We start from the raw sequence: 16,052 nt of genomic DNA, 5'->3' as shown, positions 1-16,052 counted from the left end.
CTTGTTTTGGAGGGCCTGGAGATTGCCGTTATCCATAAAGCAGAGAGGCGGCTATGGCCTGCTGTCATATAAGCCCCCCACCCCCGACCCAAGTTATGTAATTGGTCTCGGAAAGGGAGAAATGCCCATGGGCTATAAAAAGGAGTCATTTGTTACTCACCGGAGCATTTTAAACGGGGATCCATCTGGAGTAGAGGGCAGGCCAAATCTGGTCTCCGCTGGACCCATTTTCCCGATGACCATCTGGCAAATGGAGGGTGGTGAGAAGGTAGCTCTTCCTGACCTAGCATGTATTGAATTTTGCTCTTTACAATGGAAAGCACTGCATTTTTTTTAAGGTCCAGATGTTCTTTAGACCCAGAAATGCATCTGCTGTTCTGCTCCCTGCCTCTTCTGGTACTGATACAGCCATCCATCCATCCATCCATCCATCCATCCATCCATCCATCCATCGAACGTTCTTACAAATATTCTAGCAGACCCTACAGAGAATGGGCCAGCCTCACTGCAGGTCCCTCCTCGCCAAGCAACTATGTTGACAGTGAAAGTCTCGGGTGTTTTTGAGTGGGGAGGTGGAGCATGTCAACTACAGAACCCTACAAACGGAGAAACTCAGGTGGGGAGAGAATTGATGTATCAGACTTTGCATAAATGGGCACAAACTGAGATCTAATAGCAGTTCAGGAGCGGGCACTCTGCCACAGAACTATGGTCCTTCCCGTAAAGCTAAAGCAAGATTCCAGTCCTCATAGTTTTGAATAAAGGGATGATTTAAACAGGAACATAGGAAGCTGCCTTCTACCTTGGTCCATCTAGCCCAGTACTGGCAGCAGCAAGTCAGCAATTCTGGTAAGGAGTCTTTCCTAGTCCTATGTGGTGATGTCAAGGGTTGAACCTGGGGACTTCTGCTAAGGCAGCAGCAAAAATGGACAGACTGTCTAGCTGCCTCCTGACTCCCCAATGGAGGGGAAGAGAAATGGGTAGAGCTGGGATGGGCAGAACGCAGATCTCCAGATGTCTGGGACTTCAGTTCCCACCATCTGAAGCCATGATCTGTAGTCATGCTACAGAGCCAGGAACCTGCAGGAGAAGCTTTTAGGGGAAGAGGTGTGCCTGCTGCCGCTGCCGCCGCCACCACCACCACCACCACCACCATCACTACTGCGGACTCCTGCCTGGCTTTATTTTTACGGGGATTTTTTAATATTGTTGTTGAATTTCTGGGGGATTCTGTTGTGTTTTAGGGGCGGGTAGCCTGCCTGATAGGCGGGAGCGAGGGGGCATGTGTCCGCCTGATGGAGGCAGTGGGGGGAGCGTTGGGGGCCAGAACATCCCGAGGCTGGGCGGCAGGCGCTGGCGGAGCGCTAGGGGCAGGCCATGCCAGGGAAGGGGAACAAGGGAGAGATGTGTAGTATCTGTCCCCTGCTCCGGGCCTGCCCAGAGCCAAAGGATGGCTGGGGGAGGCGTGACCCCATCTTCTGGCCTTCGTTCGCTGCTCTGCAATGCCAGGTCTGTTCCCCAGAAAACCTCCCTCATCCATGACATGATCCTGGATGGGGGTGCAGACCTGGCATGTATTACGGAGACCTGGCTGGCCGAGGCTGCTGCTCCAACCCTTGCGGCCATGTGTCCAGCCGGATTTTCGTATGCACAGCAGCCGAGGGCTGGGGATCGAGGAGGGGGAGTGGCTGTTATCTACCGAGAGTCCTTGGTCTTCACCAGACCCCCTCTCCGGGAGACCAAGGTTGCTGTGTGCATGTACTGGAGGTTGGGCCCGAAGGGCAGTCTGGGGATTCTGCTCGTGTACCGTCCACCCCGCGGCACGACTGACTCCCTGGCCGAGGTGCTTGAGGTGGTCTCTGATGTGCGTGTGCAGTCCCCTAACTTACTGGTGTTGCGGGACTTCAACGTACATTCGGAGGCCATCCTCACAGGAGCACCTCGGGACTTCATGGAGACCATGGCCTCCTGGGAGCTGCACCATATTCTAACTGGGCCCACCCATGTAGCCGGTCATGCGCTAGACCTTGTGTTTGTTTCTGGAGAAGCGGGGAGTGATCTGGAAGTCGGGGGTATATCCACCACCCCCTTGTCATGGTCAGATCACTATCTGGTGACGTTGGACTTCTCGGTTCCACAACCCCTCCGCAGGGGTGGAGGACCCATTAAAATGGTCCGCCCCAGGCGTCTTATGGATTCGAATGGATTCCTGAACGTGCTTGGGGATTCTCTGGGGCACGCCAACGGCCACTCGGTCGAGACCCTGCTGGGTGGCTGGAATGCCGCAATCACTGGGGCATTAGATCGGGTGGCTCCGAAACGCCCTCTCCCCCTGAACAGGGCTCGGATTGCGCCATGGTTCAATCCGCGGTTACGAGCCCTGAAACAGGAGGTGAGACGGCTGGAGCGCTGGTGGCAGAAGTCTCGCTCCAAAGGCGATCAGACACGGGCTAGAGCTGTATCTTCAGCCTATCACGTGGCGGTGAAGGCAGCAAAAAAGGAATATTATGCTGCCTCCATCGCGTCTGCAGAGTGCTGTCCCAGGAGGCTGTTCCAAGTGGTCCGGAGCCTGGTCGGTCCTGTGGCTCCAGGACCACTGGAGCATTCTAAGGCCTCCTGTGAAGCCTTGGCAAGGCACTTTGCAGATAAAATTGATCGGATTAGGAGTGTTACTCCGCACGCTGTGGATACAGTTAGTGAGCAAGAGGCAGCCTGTGGCAAATCAGTTTTGTGGGATCGGTTCCAGCTTCTTCCTTCTGATGAAGCGGACAAGGTGCTTTCATCTGTAAGGCCGACCACCTGCTTACTGGATCCTTGCCCATCTTGGCTTATTATGGGCTGCAGAGAGAGACTAAGTGAGGGGATCAGGGTGGTGGTGAATGCCTCCCTTGAGGAGGGAGTGATGCCATCAGCCCTCAAGGAGGCAGTGATGAGACCGCTCTTAAAGAAGCCCTCCTTGGATCCCCAAGTTCTGAACAATTTTCACCCAGTCTCAAATCTGCCTTTTTTGAGCAAGGTGATTGAGCGGGTGGTGGCGATGCAGTTGAAGGCACACTTGGAAGAAACCGATTATCTAGACCCATTTCAGTCGGGCTTCAGGCCTGGGCACTGGACAGAAACAGCCTTGGTCGCCTTGGTGGATGATATGAGGAGGGCTCTGGATAGGGGTGAATGCTCCTTCCTTGTTCTCCTCGACCTCTCAGCGGCTTTTGATACCGTTGACCATGGTATCCTCCTGGACCACCTGGAGGGGTTGGGCATTGCAGACACCGCATTGCGGTGGTTCCGGTCCTTCCTCTCCAGCAGGTACCAGAGGATAGCACTGGGAGAGGAGGTTTCGGACCTGTGGCCGCTCACTTGTGGGGTGCCACAGGGTTCCATCCTCTCCCCGATGCTTTTTAACATCTATGCAAAGTCGCTGGGGGCTATCATCAGGTTTGGGGTGCGGTGTCATCAGTACGCGGATGACACGCAGCTCTACCTCTCGTTCAAATCTTCACCAAGGTTGGCCATAGAATCCCTGTCCAAACGTCTGGAGACGGTGAGTGGCTGGATGGGGAGGAATAAGCTGAAGCTGAACCCTGACAGGACAGAGGTACTTTTGGTGGGAGACAAGAGGCGGCTGGGGGTTGACCTGGTGTTGAATGGGGTACGGCTACCCTTGAAAGACCAGGTCCGCAGCCTGGGGGTCATTTTGGACTCCCAGCTGTCCATGGAGGCTCAGGTGTCAGCTGTGAGCCAGACAGCGCTGTATCAACTCCATCTGATACGGCGGCTGCGCCCCTTCCTTCCCGGCCATCTGCAGTACATGCCCTGGTCTCCTCTTGTTTAGACTACAGTAATGCGCTCTACGTGGGGTTACCCCTGAAGATGGTTCGGAAGCTGCAGCTGGTACAGAACACGGCAGCTTCCCTGATTAAAGGCAGCCGCTAGCAAGATCACATCACTCCAGTGCTGAAGGAGTTGCGCTGGTTACCAGTTGTTTTCCGGGCCAAATTCAAGGTTTTGACCTTTAAAACCGTATATGGTTCCGGCCCAGCCTATCTTAAGGAGCGCCTCCAGCAACACCAGACAGGCCACTCAACAAGATCAGCCTCAGATGGCCTTCTCTCTGTCCCATCAGCCGGGACAGCTGGACTGGTGGAGATGAGGGAGAGGGCCTTTTCTGTGGTGGCCCCCACTCTGTGGAACTCCCTCCCTAAGGAACTCCATCATGCCCCCCCTTTAATAAGCTTCCACCATGCATTAAAAACGTGACTGTTCAGGCAAGCATTTGGGGTGGGTTAGGGTATTTTAGAAAATGTTTTTATTGTAGAATTTTATTGTTTTAAACTGTTTTATTATATGTTGTACATCGCCCAGAGTGGCTGGGTGACCAGCCAGACGGGCGATTAATAAATTTAATTAATAAATATATAAAAATAAATGCTGGCGAAGGCTTCTGCGAGTTCAAGTCCAAAATATCTGGAAATACACCTTCTGCCCATCCCTGAAACAGAGGCCTAGGTCTTACAAGTTTTGGGATTTTTTTACCTTGCGAAAAGTTGTGTAAGGATGGACATGAGAGAAATGTACAAAATTATGCCTGGTGTTTGGAGAACTGTTTCTTCCTTGCAAGGAACTCAAGGCAGGTTACATGATTCTCCTTTTATCTTCACAACCCTGTGAGGTAGGTCAGGCCGAGAGTGAGTGACTGCCCCAAAGGTACCCATTGAGCTTCATGGCCGAATGGGGACATGAATCCAGGTCTCCCAATCCCAGTCCAGCATTTTAACCATCACACCGCGCAAGCTCTTACTAGAACAAAACGGTAATCTCACGAAGCTGATTGGTGAGACTCGGGACAGAGGAAAGGAAGGAACTTCTTCACACAGTGCATGGTTAAAGTATGGAACGCGCTACCACAAGATGTAGCAATGGCCACCAATTTGGATGTTTTTAAAAGGGGGTTGGACAAATTCCTGGGGAAGGCTATCAACAGCCACTAGTCCTGATGGCTACGTGCTACCTCCAGCATCAGAGGCAGTATACTGGGGGGAATGCGAGGAGGGTGCTGTTGGGCTCCTGTCCTGCTTGTGGGCTTCCCATTGGGGCATCTGGTTGGACACTGTGGGAAACAGGATGTTCAGCTGGAGAGGCCTTTGGCCAGCAGAGCATCCTTAGGTTCTTATGGGGCCAAACAATACGGGGGAAACCCAGGGGAGGGGGAGCTGTAGAGACTGGAGGAGTGCTGAGCAATAAAGGAAAAAGGCAAGTGCATCTGTGTGTGTAGAGTAAGGCACGCAACTGTTTGAACAAGTGCCGAATCTTTGCTACTGGTAATTGTAGAAGCATCACACAGGAGAGTTTAAGGGGGGGGAACCAACAAAATTTATTTAAATCACGTCCGATGGCTCATCTCTCCTTGACCAGACCGCAGAAGCCGGTCACACGGAAGGGTTTTTTACCCCATCTACAAAAAACCCGAAACAAAACAGGCGTTAGTCTGATGCTCAACTCTGCCAGTCGCAAAGAAAAGGCTGTGAAGAGGAGGTCAGTTGTTTATCAAATACCAGATTCTGGGTGCCACCGCGTCACCCCCACCTGGGGCCTTCCAGATGCGCCGGACATGAACTTCCATCTGCCCCGGCAGGCGTACCCCATAGGGCCGCCGGGAGCTGCAGCCCCAAACACCACGGCAGCAGGGTGCTGGGGGCTGCTTGGGGGCGGGAGGCACCAGGCGGAGCCGCACGTACCAGGGCTTCGGCCCGCCGGGCTCAGCGCAGCCTCCGGGCCTCGCGCTCGGACTCCAGAAGCGTCAGCACGTCTCCCTCCCGGACGGGGCCTTTCACGTTGCGGATGATCGAGCGGCTGGTGTCGTCCATGAACTCCACGCGGACCTGCTCCGGAAGAGGAGGGGAGGTTAGTGCCCGGGGGGAGCCGAGCCCGCCCTTCACCCCCGCGGACGGGGCTCCACTGGCAGAGATGCCCAGACCCTGGCTTGAAGGCCACGCACCCCTCTGCGCTGCGGGGACGGCATCGCCCCCGCCGGCGGGGCAGCTGTGCCCGCCAGCCCCGGCAGGCGCCACAGCGCCCCGACGGCGGCAATTCGCCCCGAGTGGGCTCGACTGGGGGCGAGCGGCCCAGTTAGGGCCTCTGCTCCCCTCCACCCTCCCAGGGGGCAGCAGGGTGCGTTGTTTTTGAAGGGCGGCTTAGGACGCCCCAAGGCAGGCCCATCAGCCCCGGCCTCCTGCCTCCGACAGTGGGCAGCCAGGAAGGCCGCAAGCAAGGGTGCCGCCGCGTCACTGCGAGGGCGGGGCTGATACGTTCCTCAGCTTACGGGAGCCGCTTTCTGCACGTTCCCGGTTGGTTCGAGGACCGGTTTTAGGCCGCCGGGGGGGGGGAGAAGCCCCCGCCCCGCCGGAGTGCCGCCCCGAGAGGAGAGGGCCCCTGAGCGCGCGCAGAGCGCGGGCCCGGCTCACCTGAGTGCACTGCCCCTGCGAGCCGGTGCGGCCCAGCACCTTGGTGACGCGCGCCAGCTTGATGGGCTGCACGCGGCTCGTGTCCATGGCGGCGGCGGCGGCGGAAGGAGGAGCCACGCGGCCGCGGCCGCCCCTTATATGCGCTCGGGCGGGCCCGGCCACGCCCCCCCCGCCCGGCCTCGCGAGACCCGCGCCCGCCGGGCCGACGCGGGCTCCCCGGGCAGCCGCGCGCCAGGCCCCGCCCCCTCTCCCACGCCGCGGGCCGCCCGCGGGCGACGCTACGGCTTGGCCTCCCTCCCAGCGCGCTCTGCGGCCGCGCCGCGCGGGGGCCCCCTTCCCGGCCGAGACCTTCCTCCCAGCACGCTGCGCGCCCCGGCTTCGTCCCCTCCCCCCCCAAAATGGTGGTCCTTTCACCCGTTGGTTTTGAATCTCCTCCAAAGGCTTTAATGAAGAGCTCGTCCTATGAGCTATTAGATTTTTAAGACTCTTTAGCTCTTTTCATTGCTTTCATCCACGCCCCTTTTTATTCTTTAGTTGATCGAGGTTCTGAGCTTCCCTCAGGCCGCCCGGCGCGCTTCCCGGCATTCCCTGCGCCAGCCGGGCCGAGGCCTGCCTCCTCCTCCCCGGCATGCCCCGCGCGGGCAACTGCTCTCCGCGCCAAGGCGTTCTCCGCCCTGGCGCTTCGTTCGCAGCCCCTGTTTGCTTCCACATCATTCCGCCCACCCGGCTTGAATAAATCTCTTAATTTAAAAAAAAAAAAATGAGCCTCCGGCGTGGTTTATAATTCCCTCATAGCGTTTCCTTTCAATCTTCCCAGCATGCACTGCCCCTTTCCCCAGCTCCCTTCTTCCCGGCATGCGTCGCGACGAAGGCTAACGCCGATGCCTTAGCCGCGCAAGGGAAGCCCTGACCTTCCTCCCAGCAGCCCCCCGCGCAGCCGTGGCTGCCTCTCCCCGGCGGCCGCTGCGCCCTTGACAACGGAGGCCAAGATGGCGTCGGCCACCAGCGTCGTCCGGTGGCTTCGCAACTGGGCCTCTGGGGTAAGGACGGCGCCGGGGTGGGACGCCCGGCCAGGACGGCGCCGGGCCCGCCCGAGAGGCCCGCCCACCGGGGCCGCCGTCCAGAAGGCGCGGGGGGCGGGGCTCCGTCTCCTCGGGACCTTTTCCTTGTGCGTTCAATCAGCCGGCAAGCCACGCCCCCTCGGGCGGGGCGGGGCCAAGTAGCCCGCCCCTTGGCCGTCCTCGCAAGGGCCTCTGGGAGTCGTAGTGCTGCGAACAGGATCGCTTTAGTTGGAAAGAGTCTTTGGGACAATTACTTATTTTAAGTTACTTAGGGCTTCATTCATATATATATATATATATATATATATATAATTTGTGTGTATATATGTGTGTGTGTATATATATATATAATATATATATTATATATATATATATAATATATATATTATATATATATATAATATATATATTATATATATATATATAATATATATATTATATATATATATATATAATATATATATTATATATATATATATATAATATATATATTATATATATATATATATAATATATATATTATATATATATATATATAATATATATATTATATATATATATATAATATATATATTATATATATATTTTATATTATATATATATATTATATATATATTTTATATTATATATATATATATTATATATATTTTATATATATATAAAGTATATATATAAATATATTTTATATATATATAAAGTATATATATAAATATATTTTATATATTATATATACATTTTATATATAATATATATAAATTATGTTGTTGTTGTTCAGTCGTGTCCCACTCTTCGTGACCCCATGGACCATAGCACGCCAGGCCTTCCTGTCCTGCGCTCTCTCCCGGAGCGTGCTCAAGTTCATATTCATTGCATCCGTGATGCTATCTAGCCATCTCATCCTCTGCCGTCCCCTTCTCCTTTTGCCTTCAGTCTTTCCCAGCATCAGGGTCTTTTCCAGGGAGTTTTCTCTTCGCATTAGGTGGCCAAAATATTTGAGCTTCAGCTTCATTATCTGTCCTTCCAATGAGCACTCAGGGTTGATTTCCTTTAGGATGGACTGATTTGACCTCCTTGCAGTCCAGGGGACTCGTAAGAGTCTTCTCCAGCACCACAGTTCGAAAGCATCAATTCTTCGGCGCTCAGCCTTCCTTATAGTCCAGCTCTCACAGCCATACATTACTACTGGGAAAACCATAGCTTTGATTAGACGGACCTTTGTCGGCAAGGTGATGTCTCTGCTTCTTACTATGCTGTCTAGGTTGGCCATAGCTTTCCTCCCCAGGAGCAAGCGTCTTTTAATTTCATGGCTACAGTCACCGTCTGCGGTGATCTTGGAGCCCAAGAAAGTAAAATCTGTTACTGCTTCCATTTCTTCCCCTTCTATATGCCAGGAAGTGATGGGGCCAGATGCCATGATCTTCGTTTTTTTAATGTTGAGTTTCAAACCAGCTTTTGCACTCTCCTCTTTCACCCTCAACAAGAGGCTCTTGAGATCCTCTTCGCTTTCTGCCATTAGGGTGGTATCGTCTGCATATCGGAGGTTATTGATAATTCTCCCAGCAATCTTAATTCCGACCTCTGATTCATCCATCCCGGCATTTCTCATGATGTACTCTGCATATAAGTTAAATAAGCAGGGTGACAATATGCAGCCTTGTCGTACTCCTTTCCCAATTTTGAACCAATCGGTTGTTCCATGTCTGGTTCTTACTGTTGCTTCTTGACCCTCGTACAGGTTTCTCAGGAGACAGGTAAGGTGGTCTGGTACTCCCATCACTTTAAGAATTTGCCACAGTTTGTTGTGATCCACACAATCAAAGGCTTTAGCGTAGTCAATGAAGCAGAAATAGACGTTTTTCTGGAATTCTCTTGCTTTCTCCATGATGCAGCGAATGTTGGCGATTTGATCTCTAGTTCCTCTGCCTCTTCTAAACCCAGCTTGTACTTCCGGTAGTTCTCGGTTCGCATACTGCTGAAGCCTAGCTTGTAGGATTTTGAGCATCACCTTGCTGGCATGTGAAATGAGCGCAATTGTGCGGTAGTTTGAACGCCCTTTGGCGTTGCCCTTCTTTGGAATTGGAATGTAAACTGACCTTTTCCAGTCTTGTGGCCACTGTTGAGTGTTCCAGATTTGTTGGCATATTGAATGCAGCACTTTAACAACATCATCTTTTAGGATTTTAAATAGCTCGGCTGGAATACTGTCATCTCCGCTAGCTTTGTTGTTACTAATGCTTCCTAAGGCCCACTTGACTTCACTCTCGAGGATGTCCGGCTCAAGTTCAGTGACCGCACTATCATGGCTATCAGGGACATTCAGATCTTTCCTGTATAGTTCTTCTGTGTATTCTTTCCACCTCTTCTTAATCTCATCTGCTTCTGTGAGGTCCCTGCCTTCTTTGTCCTTTATCATGCCCGTCTTTGCACAAAACGTTCCCTTGAGATCTCCAATTTTCTTGAAGAGATCTCTAGTCTTTCCCATTCTGTTGTTTTCCTCGATTTCTTTGCATTGTTCATTTAAGAAGGCCTTCTTGTCTCTCCTTGCTATTCTCTGGAACTCTGCATTCAGTTGGATATATCTTCCCCTTTCTCCCTTGCTTTTCGCTTCCCTTCTTTCGTGAGCTACTTTTAAAGCCTCATCAGACAGCCACTTTGCTTTCTTGCATTTCTTTTTCTTTGGGATGGATTTCGTTGCTGCCACCTGAACAATGCTACAGACCTCCGTCCATAGTTCCTCAGGCACTCTGTCTATCAGGTCTAATCCCTGAAATCTATTCCTCACCTCCACTGTATATTCATCAGGGATATGATTTAGGTCATACCTGAACGGTTTAGTGGTTTTCCCGACGTTCTTCAATTTAAGCCGAAATTTTGCAAGAAGCAGCTCATGATCTGAGCCACAGTCAGCTCCAGGTCTTGTTTTTACTGACTGTATGGAGCTTCTCCATCTTTGGTTGCAAAGGACATCATCAATCTGATTTCGATATTGACCATCTGGTGACGTCCATGTGTAGAGTCGCCTCTTGTGCTGTTGGAAAAGAGTGTTTGCTATGATCAGCATGTTCTCTTGGCAAAACTCTATTAGCTTTTGTCCTGCTTCATTTTGTACACCAAGGCCATGCCTGCCTGTTATCCCGGTGATTTCTTGACTTCCTACTTTAGCATTCCAATCCCCTATGATGAAGAGGACATCTTTTTTTGGTGTTACTTCTAGAAGGAGTTGTAGGTCTTCATAGAACCGATCAACCTCAGCTTCTTCGGCCTCAGTGGTTGGGGCATAGACTTGAATTACTGTGATGTTGAATGGTTTGCCTTGGATTCGTACTGAGATCATTCTATCGTTTTTGAGATTGTACCCCAGTACTGCTTTTCCCACCCTTTTGTTGACTATGACTGCTACTCCATTTCTTCTAAAGGATTCTTGCCCACAATAGTAGATATGATGGTCACCTGAATTAAATTCGTCCATGCCTGTCCATTTTAGTTCGCTGATTCCCAAGATGTCGATGTTCAATCTTGCCATTTCATGTTTGACCACCTCCAGCTTACCTTGATTCATTGATCTGACATTCCAGGTTCCTAAACAATATTGTTCTTTACAGCATCGGACGTTCTTTTCACCACCAGACACATCCACAGCTGTGTGTCCTTTCGGCTTTGGCCCAGCCGCTTCACTCTTTCTGGCGCTACTTGGAAATACCCTCTGCTCTTCCCCAGTAGCATATTGGACACCTTCCGACCTGAGGGGCTCATCTTCCGGCGTCATATCTTTTAGCCTTGTGATACGTTCCATGGGGTTTTCTTGGCAAGAATACTGGAGTGGGTTGCCATTTCCTTCTCCAGTGGACCACATTTTGTCAGAACTCTCTGCCATGACCTGTCCGTCTTGGGTGGCCCTGCACGGCATAGCTTATGGCTTCACTGAGTTACGCAAGCCCCTTCGCCACAACAAGGCAGTGATCCATGAAGGGGATATATATTATATATCTATATCTATATATTATATATATATATCTATATATATATGTTATATATATATATATATTATATATATATTTTTATATTATATATATATATATAAAATATATATTTTATATATATATAAAGTATATATATAAATATATTTTATATATTATATATACATTTTATATATAATATATATATATTATATATCTATATATATATATATTATATATATATAATATATATATATATTATATATATATATGTAATATCTATATATGTAATATCTATATATTTTATATATATATATAATATATATATATTATATATATATATATATATAATATATATATATTATATATATATATATATATTATATTATATAGCGAGGAGCCGATTTCCTCCTCAAAACAGAAACCGACCTTGTGTTCTGCGTTAAAGAAGCTCAACCTGCTGAATTAGGAAGCTTTTTTGAGATGCTTATGACCACCTGCAGGCAGGGGGATGGATTTCTCCCCGGTGGGAATGCATTTCATTTGTCGATCGATATTTTGTTGTGGAATACTATATTATCTTTTCAAACAATATTTATAATATTTTTATGTTATTTTTACACGGATTTATATTTGCATTTCTGTAGCTGTAGATCAGCCTTGTAGTCCAAAACACCTGGAGGGTTAAACTCCCGTCATCCCTGACCATTTGCTGGGCTGATGGGGGTTGACACGCAAAACCTAGCAGGACCCAGGTTGGGGAAGGCTGTGCGTAGAGAGAGCAAGCATCTAATCCTGTGCGTGCCTCCAGAGAAGTCGCTCCCACTAAGTTCAGGGCATCTGTGTTTTTCCTCCTCTCTCCCTAGCCCTCCTTCCTTTTCTGTTGTGTCTTTCTGTAAACCTGAGGGCAGGGATTGTATCATTATTCATCTTTTGTAAGCTGCTTTGGGAGCCTTTTCAGGTGAAGAGCAGGATAAAATTATTTAACTATAAATGTCAAATGTTTTTATTAGTTGGTTCACAAAAAAGCACTGGGGGGGGATTTGGCTTTTATGCAAAGCAGACACACGATGGCACGCTTGAGTTCTGTCCTCCCTGTCTCTCCTCCTTTCTCTCAACAGAAAGACCTCCAAGCCAAACTGCAGCTGCGCTACACAGAGATCTCCAAGAGGTAATTCCGGGGGGGGGGGGGTCCCCTCTTCTCCAGACCTACTGAAAGGTCCTGAACGCAGGGGGACCGGAAGGAAACAGCCTCTTACTCCTGGCTGCCCACCAGCTTTTGCAATTTGGAGGAAGACTGCCCCTCAACCTGCAGGTTCTGTTTAAGCTACTGTGGCACAGAGCCATTGCTAGACCACGAATGCATCTAGTTCCTGGCGGTAAATTCTTCCACTTATTGAGGTGTTATGTCGAAGGCGTCCCCTGCCTGAGAACATAAGGGGGGAGATCCTTTGCATGATCGTTGTGATATTCTACCCCAGCAAAATAAAAATACAGAGCTGTCTTGGAGGCGGTGATCTTGACGACTTATCTGTGATGTGTCAGAGCTTTGAGCCAGACTGTCAGTTTGGTGGGGTTTCTTCCGTCTCTGTCTGAATGTGTCCCCAAGTCTGACCTTCTTCATTTCCTTGTTCTGTAGGACTCAGCCACCTCCTCGCCTCCCTGTCGGATCCAGTCATAAGCTTGCAAGCAATTACTACTGTACTCGTGATGGGCGCCGAGAAACTTTCCCACCCATTGTCCTTGTGTCACCGCAGAAAATACTGGCACCGGGAACGCAAGCAGCCAGGTAGAGCGACCTTTTGCCTGTACCAGCTTAGAGCTAGTAACCTTGGGAACTAAACTGAGCCAAGCCTGATTATTGCTTGATTTCATCTTGGTAGTCACGGGTGACAGTTTGGACAGATTCCTGGACAATTCTGACAGATTCCTTCTGGTGCCTTGTTTAGTTTTTTTGAGAGTTATCAGCTGAATCAAACTCCCTTGAGAGTTACTATTTTGAGTGTTACCAGCTGATTCTGGCTTTTAACCATTGTCATTGTTTTTATTTAGTTATATCATAAATTTATGTGCTGCTTCCCCCTGCAAAGAGCACTCTTGAAGCAACTCACACTCACATACAGAAATTCATAACAGAAAAATCCCTCAAATCAGTATAAATCATATCAGCACAATTCAAATAAAAATAAATACCGTAACAATATAATCTTAAAAAAAAAAAACTAACCTAGTTGAATGTCCAAATTTTTCAATATTGCAGCATCTACAAGACTTTTTTAAAGAGTTCTTGAGTTGATTGAAAGTTCAGGCATATTGAGCTGTAGGAGTTATCCCTCATTGCTGCAGAGTAATTTTTCTTATTTCCTTTAAGCTCCTGAAGTGGGCAGTGCTCTTTCCTATTTGTGGCTTCACTGACAGAAGCTGCTCTGGTTCTGTTCTCGTGGGAAAAGGCACTCTGCCCACTTAAAGGATTTTTCAGGCCTTCACGCACAGGGTGGGAAATCATTTTTTTCATCTAAGGGCCACGTTCCCTTGGATTTAATCTGATAGGGGCTGCACACGGCTGGCAGGTGGGGCTGAAGCCACTGGTAGATATGGGCACCCTCTTTCTCTCTTCCTGCCACCCTCTTTTCTGTCTCCTTCTGCCACCCCATTCTTCTCCCGCACCCATTTTTTTCATGCCCAGAGGTCTGCTGAGGGAGGGGCTGATCCCGTGTGGAGGGCTTTTAAAGGTAGGCCCCAGGCCATAGGTTGCCCGCTGGGCTGGCGCTTTATGTACCTGCCTTCCTTGTGGGGTTGCTTTATAGGTCTCAGCATTCCTTTGATCAAGCAGCTTTACTATTTCGAACACACCAAAAAAGGTTCTTTTTCTGCGAGACTGGCAATCTTCCGGCTTCACTTTCTCCATGCTGGTTTTAATGTGGGGGGACACTGAGCATACCATGACTCAGTTCTAGTGTACATCTTATTGTTCAGTTCTCTTGTTTGTGTGTTCCTCACACACCACTCCTCCACATCTTCCGATTCTAACCCCCCAGCTCGGAATCTTCCGTAGCAACGACGGAGAAGAAACCGGTGACGCCCGGCTTTCCACCTCGGAAGTGGGAACTGTCGAAGGACGAACCCTATTAGTGAGCCAGCCACGACTCTTCAAGCCTAATGTTTGTATAGAGCAGCCAGGTTGGTCTGGCTTTTGCAGGAGAATGGCAGTGGTGTAAGCCTGCACAGAAGTAATTCTGGCCCTAAAGACACTGTGGGTGGTGCCTAACTGATTAAATAAACTTGGTCCCTCACTTAATCTGGATTGTTGTACAGCTCTTGTTAAGTGGCTTGCTGGACTTGGGGGAAGAGAGGTGGAGACGCTGCTGCTGTGATTACGAATGGTGCAGCCCAAAGCGTGCAAAAAGGCTCCCTTCTCCTCTACTACCCAACATGTAAATGCATTGAGGATCTGCTCCTCCACAGAAATGCCTCTTCTAAGGCGACTTGTCCATCAGCAGGCAGAGTGGAGAAAGAGAAAATATATTTAGTCCTCGCATGTATGTTCTCAAACTAACTGGAGGGATTTTAAAAGTAATTTTGGTAGCAATGCAAGGATAAAAACTCCCTTGTTTTAGCAAACAACCTTCAGGAAGAACACATACTCGAAATTTTTCAACCAGGGTGGGCAAGACATGGCCTGCATGTGGGTGCCATGCCCCCAAAGTATTCCGCTTCCCCCTGCCCCCAGCCATTCCCCCCTTGCACACACTGCTGTGCAGCTGATTCTGCTGGGGAAAGGGTGCGTGGGGATAGCTCCCTGCGCTCCTGTTTTCCAGCAGAATTGCTTGTGGTCCTGGTCACTGGGATTGGGGCAGGAGGGACAAGGCTAAAAACTCCCTCCCCGGCCATCCCAGCAGTTTGGGTCATGATAGCTGGAGGAGGAAGAAACTTTCATCTCAGATTCCTCCCAGCAATCATGTTCCAAATTAGGGGTGGGGGAGATTTCATGTGTGGGGAGAACTCTGGGGGGAGGGGTTCCAGGGGACTGGAATTGGCCCTTGAAGTTGCCTGCCTCTGGTGTAAACATCAGTTTGTTGGAGAATGTCCTTCTGAGGCAGCATTTTCTTTCCAATAGAGGTCAGTCAGAAACTTCCCAGAAGCCCATACACTGGTCTCAGCAACTGTTCTTTGAAGGTAAACTGGCACTGAATAGGGAGGTTCCATTTTGCTATTCAGTGTCAATTGCTGTTGACAGACGTCCTCCACCTCCATGCATTTGTCTAATCCCGTTTAAAGCCATCCAAGATGGGGGGCCCTCACCACACTGAGGACTGAAGACTTGAGTGCTTCAGCAGAAGCAGAAATGCAAGCCAGCAGCTGCCCAGCCTTGGGTTCTGGTTGTGCCTCCCTGTGTCCTGAGCAGTATGACTGATAACCCAGTGTTAAATAAAGACTTAATAGCATTGTAAGCTAATGAGCTGATTTCATCTTAATCAGCTCCGGGAAGGGAAGTTAAGGGAACTGCTGACATCTATTTTTATTCCTTTATTGCGTTTCTTTATTATATTCCTATATTGCCTTTCCGGGACCAA

General features: G+C 49.5%; 2 protein-coding genes across 2 annotated transcripts; one reads left to right on the top strand and one right to left on the bottom strand.

Moving 5' to 3' along the window:
- Positions 1 to 5,346: 5,346 nt before the first annotated feature.
- Positions 5,347 to 6,572, bottom strand: LOC146333474 (small ribosomal subunit protein eS28). The gene is made up of 3 exons (XM_084826085.1): positions 6,462 to 6,572; positions 5,736 to 5,879; positions 5,347 to 5,452 (listed from the first exon to the last, which is right to left on the bottom strand). Exons 1-2 carry the CDS (start codon positions 6,546 to 6,548, stop codon positions 5,757 to 5,759), a joined length of 210 nt encoding a protein of 69 aa, XP_084682211.1. The 5' UTR covers positions 6,549 to 6,572; the 3' UTR covers positions 5,347 to 5,452; positions 5,736 to 5,756.
- Positions 6,573 to 7,431: 859 nt separating this feature from the next.
- On the top strand, positions 7,432 to 14,781 carry LOC146333473 (NADH dehydrogenase [ubiquinone] 1 alpha subcomplex subunit 7-like). Its single transcript, XM_084826084.1, has 4 exons — positions 7,432 to 7,501; positions 12,600 to 12,649; positions 13,118 to 13,267; positions 14,517 to 14,781. Exons 1-4 carry the CDS (start codon positions 7,451 to 7,453, stop codon positions 14,608 to 14,610), a joined length of 345 nt encoding a protein of 114 aa, XP_084682210.1. The 5' UTR covers positions 7,432 to 7,450; the 3' UTR covers positions 14,611 to 14,781.
- The last annotated feature ends 1,271 nt before the right edge of the window (positions 14,782 to 16,052 follow it).

The sequence above is a fragment of the Heloderma suspectum genome, chromosome Z, assembly GCF_057233095.1.
Source record: "Heloderma suspectum isolate Gila_16-S chromosome Z, 16-S_ref, whole genome shotgun sequence".
In the NCBI taxonomy this organism is placed as follows: Eukaryota; Metazoa; Chordata; class Lepidosauria; order Squamata; family Helodermatidae; genus Heloderma; species Heloderma suspectum.
The sequence above is the reverse complement of the archived record's forward strand: the minus strand, read 5'-3'. Positions and strand labels throughout refer to the sequence as shown.

Bases quoted from the DNA above. Each gene is read 5' to 3' on its own strand.
- LOC146333473 (XM_084826084.1), top strand. From the start codon at position 7,451: ATGGCGTCGGCCACCAGCGTCGTCCGGTGGCTTCGCAACTGGGCCTCT. The intron at 7,502-12,599 runs GTAAGGACGGCG...TTCTCTCAACAG, and splicing joins TTCGCAACTGGGCCTCTGGG to AAAGACCTCCAAGCCAAACT. The intron at 12,650-13,117 runs GTAATTCCGGGG...CTTGTTCTGTAG, and splicing joins TACACAGAGATCTCCAAGAG to GACTCAGCCACCTCCTCGCC.
- LOC146333474 (XM_084826085.1), bottom strand. From the start codon at position 6,548: ATGGACACGAGCCGCGTGCAGCCCATCAAGCTGGCGCGCGTCACCAAG. The intron at 5,880-6,461 runs GTGAGCCGGGCC...CTTCCGGAGCAG, and splicing joins CGCAGGGGCAGTGCACTCAG to GTCCGCGTGGAGTTCATGGA.